The sequence below is a fragment of the Primulina eburnea genome, chromosome 15, assembly GCF_022965805.1.
Source record: "Primulina eburnea isolate SZY01 chromosome 15, ASM2296580v1, whole genome shotgun sequence".
NCBI classification, from domain to species: Eukaryota; Viridiplantae; Streptophyta; class Magnoliopsida; order Lamiales; family Gesneriaceae; genus Primulina; species Primulina eburnea.
Window position 1 is genome coordinate 4,484,334 of NC_133115.1, and position 8,910 is coordinate 4,493,243.

At 38.5% G+C, this 8,910-nt stretch overlaps 1 protein-coding gene and 1 pseudogene across 3 annotated transcripts; one reads left to right on the forward strand and one right to left on the reverse strand.

The window, feature by feature from the left end:
- Positions 1-1,068: 1,068 nt before the first annotated feature.
- LOC140814645 (isocitrate dehydrogenase [NAD] regulatory subunit 1, mitochondrial-like) lies at positions 1,069-4,041 on the reverse strand. 3 transcript variants are annotated; one of them, XM_073173683.1, is made up of 4 exons: positions 3,408-4,041; positions 2,618-2,869; positions 1,844-1,922; positions 1,069-1,609 (listed from the first exon to the last, which is right to left on the reverse strand). In XM_073173683.1, exons 1-4 carry the CDS (start codon positions 3,909-3,911, stop codon positions 1,335-1,337), a joined length of 1,110 nt encoding a protein of 369 aa, XP_073029784.1. In that variant the 5' UTR covers positions 3,912-4,041; the 3' UTR covers positions 1,069-1,334. The 3 variants fall into 3 exon arrangements, with proteins under 3 accessions (XP_073029784.1, XP_073029786.1, XP_073029785.1); XM_073173685.1 differs by having other exon boundaries at positions 1,070-1,609; positions 2,618-2,845; positions 3,408-4,040; XM_073173684.1 differs by having other exon boundaries at positions 1,072-1,609; positions 2,618-2,857; positions 3,408-4,037.
- Positions 4,042-5,193: 1,152 nt separating this feature from the next.
- Positions 5,194-7,860, forward strand: LOC140813943 (U-box domain-containing protein 15-like; annotated as a pseudogene).
- Positions 7,861-8,910: the final 1,050 nt, after the last annotated feature.

Genomic DNA, 8,910 nt, shown 5'->3' on the forward strand with positions numbered 1-8,910 from the left:
TCTAGGTGATGATCATAATTTCTAACTAGCTTGTAGTATCCCCTGCATACATCTGAAAAATTGTAACTTAGTCTTTGTATGGCTGCCATGTACTATAAATCATACAAAAATGATTCTTGTTTTTCTCCGAAATGTCTTCCTAGTTTTTAACGTTATCTTGGAAAATATGATGCCAAGCAAAAATAATCAATTGATTTGTCGGCAACTCGACACAAAAAACAGGTCTCGTCCACAGTCAATGGAAGCCTATCCTTGCGGGCAACTTACCGTGAGCTCCTTGCCCAAGGTTGAATGCAACAAAAATCGTAGCATCGTCTTTATTTCTCCAGCATTTACTCCAGTGTAAACTACCGTTGCTGGCCCTGCGGCTTGCAGGAACCAAAAATATTTTCAGCAGGTTTTTGCTGCTATCAAATGAGCAGTGTAAATGAACCGAATTTGGTCGTATATAACGAAAGTTCGAATTGGACTCGAATTTGTTCTATTCGAGATCGATTTGAACCTCTAAAATTTGACTTCAGATTTTAATTTGTTTTGCTCAAATTAAATTTTAGTTCGACTTGAAAGATTCAAATATATTCGCGAACTATTTGATTTATTACTCTAAAATAAATACTTGAAAGCCTTGAGATTTATTTATTCAATATATAATTATATTATATTAATAAAATATTAAAGCTCGCAAAAAGTTTACAAACTATAGAATAAATAATTTGAGCTCGAGTTTGACGCGAAAAAAGTTAAACTTGTTCAAGTTCGGCTCGAATGCAATAATCTTAAATATGAATCAAATATTTTTCAAGCTGAAGACTCGCGAATCGACTTAGTTCATTACACCCTTAACCCAAATCATACTTAGACACTACCAAAGTTCATTTGAACTTCAACTAGCGCATTGTTGGGAAAGGGACTTGAGTAACTTAGGATTGTAATCATATTGTTTGGCTGAAATGATCCGTAGCCATTAGCCTTCGAGGAGAAACCCTTTTTAAATTTACAACAGAGCACGCTACCATGTATATACACACACACACACACACACAAACGTGTACACATTCATCTATCTCTATATCAAATTCACAAGGCTTCTATAAATTGAACCGATCCAAACTTCTTTGGACATAAAAAATGTGGATTATCAGTCCACAACCCAAAAACATACAATGGCTTTAAATTTTTCTTGATTCTTATTGTGATGTGTGCTTTACTGAAGAAGAATCGTTATCGTTATCGTTATTCTACCCTGAATATGTGGTGAATGCATATCATCAAAATCATTACAAGACTAGCAACATGATCAAGGAAAACGGTGAGCGGAATCAAGAAGACTATATTCAGTCCAGATTTGCAATGACAGCATCCACAACTTCTTGGGTCGTACTGGCTCCGCCAAGATCTTTTGTCCGGAACTTACCTTCTGATATCACACGCTTCACCGCAGTCTCCAACCGATCAGCAAATGAAGGAAACTGGAGGTGTCTCAGCAACATAGCTGATGAAAGAAGCAGAGCCACTGGATTTGCCTTCTTTTGCTCTGCTAATTTCTCATTTCCCACATTTCCTGCAGAAGCACCTTGCTCAAAGACCGCGTGATCAGCCCCCACATTCCCTGAACGTCATCAGACCAAGATCCATGACTAAAGAAATCCACAAGATACATCATCCATGTCCAACCAAGTTAAGACATTAACTGTAGGCATAAAGATGAATGAAAAGTACCACCATATTTTTTATTTCAGAAAAATGGGATTTGCTCAGTGAAGAAACAGCCACCATTGATTGTAACTCGAAAATAGGGCAACTCAAAATCTTCCAGTTTTGAAGAGGGAGATAACTAACTTACCGCCAGGCATGACACCAGTACCCCCAGCTATACCGGCAGCCGTATTTGCAACAAGATTCCCATACAGATTAGGAGTCACCTACAAAATGTATATTTGTTAGTCGATACGCAACGAAACCAAAAAGGGGAGTCAGTAACAATGAGAAAAATATAACCAGACTAAGGGGAGAAAGTAAGCTCTATGCCATTCATCATGTCTATTATGTATTGCATCTCTTAACCCACAAATTGACTCTTTTAGTTGAACTCAAAGGCTACAGCATATGATATCGTCAAACATGTTTTGTTCGTATTTGCATTTTCACCACAACCAGGACCTTATTCCATTTACAACTTAATAGAATAGCACAACATTTTATATTTTAAAATTTCCAATCAAGTTTGGATGATTTGAGAGTTCAACAAAAACAACCATGATATGCTTGCAATTTAAGGTCCCATTCCAGAAAGAAGACCAAAATAAGACTTTTCACATAGTGATTTATACCAACGTCAATCACAAATCAATGAGCTATTCCTGAAGTCAACTTTTTCTATGCAAGTTGATACTTAAGCATTCGCGCATAAGTGCTACAAGGGAAATGCATATGTGTACATCCAACAAACATCTTTCTATTACCAGCCACATAATGATATTGCAAATTGGAGAAATTAAAACTCTCATCAGTTAGTTATATACAGTAAAATATAAAGAATCAGAAGAAAAATAGGTATAGCTGTATAGGTAACATAAGAAAGGTATGCGTGCAAACGTACACATATATTGTCACTTACCATGACATCAAATTGCTCTGGTTTGGAAACAAGCTGCATTGAGCAATTATCCACTATCATCTCGTTGTATTGTATACTAGGGTAAGCGCTAGCAACTTCACGACAGGATTCTAAAAATAGACCATCCGCAAGTTTCATTATGTTTGCTTTATGCACAGCAGTCACTTTCTTCCTGTTGTTGAGATAGGCATACTCAAATGCGTATTTTGCTATTCGTTCTGAGCAGAACTTTGTAATCACCTTGCAATTTGACTAAATGAGGAACAGGGGGAAACAGAAAAAATCTAAGAAAAAATGTACTTGAAACATGCACACCGGTAGCTGTTATTGTGCTGGATTAGGATCAAATGTTGACTTCCATTCCTTCAGATTTTAATATCAATTTAAAGGTTTCCTTCTAATTCCATTCTGATTGGATTGCTTTAAAATAATAGTCAGGCCAAGATTAATAGACTACGAGAGATCTCCACGGAACAAGAAACTCATTGTACATACATGATGTGCTTGTATTTCTTAGTTCATGGCATTACAACAAGGTTAGGATTTGGAATAAAGGACCTCTATACATTTTCTTCTAACAGTAATTCTTCCTTTTCACACGTAAATGGCAGACAAAAACAGTAAAGCATGAGACAATCCATATTCAAAACAGAAAAGACCAATGCGTGACCGGACAATTTGCAATTACATGATGCATTGAAACAAACAGCACACGGGATAGCACTCAACGCCACCATTCAACAGCATCACAGATGCACAAACACGAACATAAACATGGACCCAAGATTACCTTAAGGCTTTCTACAACTCCAGGAACAACCTCGTGCTCCAGGCCAGAGTACTCTCCCTCCGTATTCTCCCGGATCACGACAATGTCCACATTATCATGACGCGTAGGCAATCCCTTGAGATTGAAGCAGTGGACGAGTGAAGCGTAGAGATCGAGTTCCTTCCTCAAGATGACATTGAGAGAATTAACACCTCCGCCAACAGGAGTTTTCAACCCTCCCTTGAGACACACCTTGTTCTTCTTGATGGAATCGATCACCTCGGGAGGGACGGTCTTCATGTCCCCGTGTATGTCATATTTCTCAAAGTAGACAGGGGCGTGCATGGCCTCCATAACCTGCTCCACTGCGCCGGTGACGAGGGGTCCAACGCCATCGCCGGGAATGAGGGTGACGCCGCGTGGCGACCCATCACCGGGTCGGGGCATATATGTAACGGATCGGGTGTGGGCCGTGAATCTAGCGGAAAGGTGGTGCTTTAGAATGGGGAGGAATCGCCGGGACATATTCGACGCTTCGGGTAACTGGGTATTACAATGAAAATCGAGCTAGCTGGCTATGGCGATGCTGCTGTTTCTCTGTTTCTGCTTCATCAATCAATGTCTCTGTACACGGAACGAAGGGAAATGGAGACAACGACATTGTCGTATTTGGGCCAAACGTGGACTTCTATTGGGCTTAACTTTATATGGGCTCACTTGAAAAAGAAAGAACAAGAGAGCAAATGAGTGGGCCTCAACTTCTGAACCCGATCCAATTGGCTAGGTGATTTGTTTTACAAAAAAAAATTTGGCTTCTGATGTCAATTATTGGTTGTGCATGTGGCATTATCGACAGATTAATATTTTTATATCATTGGATGCTTTTTCCAATTTTCTTTTGAATAAACAACAAATAAGTGTTCATGTGGCATCTTAGGATTTCTTTTATATTGCGTGAGTGGAAACGTGTAAAATGGTGGGATAGTGGTGGAAACGGGAAGGTTCGATCCTGGGTGTGAGGCAGTGTCCACACTCAGGATCAAGGGTTGAGATTCATATCATGGGGAATAAAAAAATTTAAAAAAAAAAAATTGGGCCAGAAAAAAATTCTGGCCCTTGGATGTACCCTGCAGGCACTGTCTGCAGGGGTAGGGTGAAATAATCCGTGGAAACGTGGGGGGAAATTTGTATTTGTTAGTACATAGAAGAAGGAACCAAGAAATACCACAACCAATAACTAACTAACTTCAAGTAAAAGGTTTTTTGAAAAAAACAAATGACATCCCACGTTTATACATAATGCAACATGTTTCATCACATGTCTTGAGGTCTATTTTGTAAGAAACTATTCTGTATACATCTGTTCTTGTAACGGAAATCTTCCTTCAAACTTGTTAAAATTGAAGATGGCATGAAAGATAGATACATTTATTGTGTTTGTGCTTCTCTTGCTCTGGTCATTTGGCATTAGTCTGTGTGTAGCAGCTAAGATATGGGTCCTTTTCTCCATTTTCCTCACTTTACAGTCCACAAATCATTGACGCCATTAATATTGGCACAACTTTAAGTTTAGCGGTTAAAAATGCAGAAAGAAAAAGGGGTCCACCCATAGATTTGTTGTCCAAGAAAATCTCAAGAAATGAGGATAAAGAAAGCAAAAGATAGGGCCAAGAAACAAGAAAAATGAATTAATAGTCAGCCCTGGTCCGCTGCAGTGCATGCATGTGAAGACGCGTCGAATATGTCCATATCGAAACCGCGTGGCCCAGCCGCTTTCAATTCACCACCTCATGTACATTAGCCCACCAAAAATGGAAGTACACTCTGCCCTGAATTCTTATCCTTAAATTCCACAAACACCGAGAGAAAACATAGGAAAAAACCTACTGTTGAAAGTGAGCAGATTAAAGCATCATCGTGGCTTTTTAGAATGTAGAACTTGAGTGAAAATTTGAGGTGGCATTCCCTTAGCTTGGCTACAGCCATTACAAATATCGAAGTTTGTTTGCAGTGATCTGCCAGACTTCGATGGAATTCGAAGGGAGTGGGATTGAAGATAAGAACAGCGGAGTATTGGGTTGCTCGATGGGGGAGGGGAATCTGGTGAAGCAAATGGTACAGATGGTTGAGAATGTGGGATCGTATGGGGGGTTCAGAAAAACACAGAGGAAGGAGTGTTTAAACTTGGTGAGGAGGCTGAGGCTTCTGATCCCTCTTTTGGAAGAGATCGAATCTGATGAGGCATTATGTTATTTGAACAGTTTGAATCAATCATTGTTGGCTGCTAAGAAATTGCTCAAGACTTGTATCTCTGGAAGCAAGATTTTTCTTGTTAGAATCCTCTTGACTCTACTCCTGATCATAATCTTTGGATTACTCTGCATACCCTTGTGATAATAAATTTTATTTTCTTGATTTGATCCAATATTAGGCCATGGAGAGTGAGGCGGTCTCGAGCAGATTTCAAGCTGTTTACGATAAGATAAACCATGCACTGAATGATATGCCTTATGAGAAGCTTGGGATCTCCGAAGAAGTCAGAGAACAAGTAATTAACTCTACATTTCTTTTTCTTCTTAGTTTTAAATACGGCGTGGTCTGTGATTTAGTACTGTTGGGCCGAATGAAGTTATTTATAGCTTGTTATCTTGAAGTATTTGCAGAAATCTGAGGATCATAAGTGTAATCATTATTTGATTTGTCGGGTTTGTCAGGTTGAGCTGATGCATATGCAACTGAAACGAGCCAAAAGGAGGGCAGAAACTCAAGATATTGAACTTGCAATGGACTTGATGATTGTGTTTTCAGGGAACGACGACCGGAATGTAGATGGCGCGGTAATAGAGAGGCTAGCCAAGAAGTTGGAGTTGCATACCGTAGAAGATCTCAAGGCAGAAACCACGGCTGTGAGAAAACTTGTTAAGGCCAAAGGGTCACTTAATTCAGAGAACATCCAACAGGTTGTGGATTTGCTACTAAAATTTAAGCAAACAATTGGAATTGATGAAAATAATTGTGTTCTTGATGGACCTCTGTCGATGAGACGCTTAGAGAAGTGTAAATCTTTGATGATCCCTAACGAATTCCTCTGCCCAATCAGTCTCGAGATTATGGCTGATCCTGTGATCATTGCAACTGGCCAGGTGATTCCTACGCTATTCATCACCATGAAATGTGGAGTGTTCGTTTATATGCTTATGTATTTAATAATTTGTTTCATGATTTTCTCAGAGTTATGAGCGGGAAAGCATACGGAAGTGGTTGAGTTCAGGTCACAGGACGTGCCCAAAAACTGGCCAAAAGTTGAATCACTTGACACTGGCTCCAAATTTGGCCCTCCGCAATCTTATTCTCCAATGGTGCGAAAAGAACAGCTACGACCTCCCCAAGAAGGAGGTATGCGACGAACCCGACATTGCGTCTTCACCACTTGCCGAGGAAATCTCTTCATTAGTCCAAAACTTGTATTTGCCGCCAGCCAACGTGCAGAGGGACGCTATTTTCAGGATTCGCATCCTATCCAAAGAGAGTCCCGACAGTAGAATTTTGTTCGCAAACAGTGGAGGCATCCCCCCCTGATCTCTCTCCTATCATCGTTATCATACGCAGATGATTCCGAGACCCAACAACACATTGTTACTGCTCTATTGAACTTGTCGCTTGATGAGTCAAACAAGAGACTCATAGCTAGAGGAGGAGCCATACCTGCTATAGTTAGAGTTCTGATGTGTGGAACACAAGAGGCCAAAGAAAATTCCGCCGCAGCATTGTTCAGTTTATCTGTTCTTGATGAGAACAAAGTTATTGTGGGATGCTCTAATGGGATTCCACCTCTTGTGGATCTCTTGAGAAGTGGGACTAACAGAGGGAAAAAGGATGCAGCCACCGCACTTTTTAGCCTGGTACTCGACCAATCTAACCGAACAAGAGCCATAGAGGCGGGTATAATACCACCATTGCTTCATATACTTGAAGATAAGAGATTGGACATGGTTGACGAATCGCTCTCCATTTTGTTGATCATCGCATCTCATCAGGAAGGACTGAACGAGATTGGAAAACTACCGTTTATCCGAACTCTGGTCGAATTAGTCAGATATGGGACACCTAAGAACAAAGAATGTGCTGCAGCTGTTATACTAGAGCTGGGTTCGAATAGTTCGTCGTGTTTACTAGGAGCATTGCAGTATGGGGTGTACGAGCATTTGATAGAGATGACTAGATGTGGCACGAACCGAGCTCGAAGAAAAGCGCATTCTCTGTTGCATCTGATAAGCAAGAATGAGCACATACCCTTTGTTCCAATACCAAAATCAAAACTTACTGTATGATATTTTCAAATTCCTGTGGGCACAATCCATGGATCCCTCCTAAACTCACCCAGTTCAATTCACTGTCTGGGGTTGTTTTATGAATATATGACACCATTGTATTGATATGGTGGTTGGAAATGATTACTCTCACTTTTGTACCATGTTAATATCAGTGTGAGCATCGCCTGATATCAAGTTCTATGATCGAGCTCGTGAGACGGTCTCACATGTTTATTTTGATGTTCTATTTGAGTCACTGATGAAAAAATATTATTTTTTATTGTACGGTCTCACAAATAAAAACGTCAGATCATATCACAAGAAACATACTTATATTATAATATTAATACTGAAATCAAAATAATAAATTTGAAAATTCAAGAAAGCAGATGATATTGAACGGAGATAAAAGATGATTTATAAACCGCTATTAGTCGGTGTTCTAAAAAGCTCGCTTAAGCACGCTTAAGCGACAAAAACGCCCAGCTTCAAAGAAAAGCGGGAAAAAACGGTTAAAACCGTAAATTGAACTAATTAAGCGTAATTAAAGCGTTTAATTAAGTGTACGTAATCACAATTAATCGCATCTATTTATTTTTATTTTTTTGTTATTTTGAAAGTATGTCTTTTTATTTTAAAATAATAAATTAGGTTTATAATTTAGATGTTTTAAATTTTAATCATGAATGAGCATGTCTGATAATGATTTGACAAATATTTAGCATATTTTAATGTGGTCTAGTTGCAAAAACAAATAAAAATTGTAATTTTGAGATTTTTATTTTTTTATAAATATGAGAATTAATACATCAGACTTAAATTTATCATATTTATATATTATTTTATGTATTTATTGGTTTGAGATAATTACAATTACACTAAAGATAAAAAAACGTTTTTCACATTTAAGTTTGTGCTTAAGCTTAGAGCTCGACATCCGCGCTTCGGAGCGCTTCACGCTTTTTAGAACCTTGCTATTAGTAAATGATATTATTGGAGATAAATTTGAGATGAAATTTAAAAAAATGAAAATTTAAGATATACTTTTTAAATTTCATATATCTAATCACATAAAATAACAGATAGATAATAGCTGGGACGGAATGTGTATCACAAATTCTTGGAGCAAACATTAATATGTGAATTATTTTCTTTCTTGCATTCATACATTACCCTCCATACTCTTGGAACCATTGACTAATTTTTTTTAA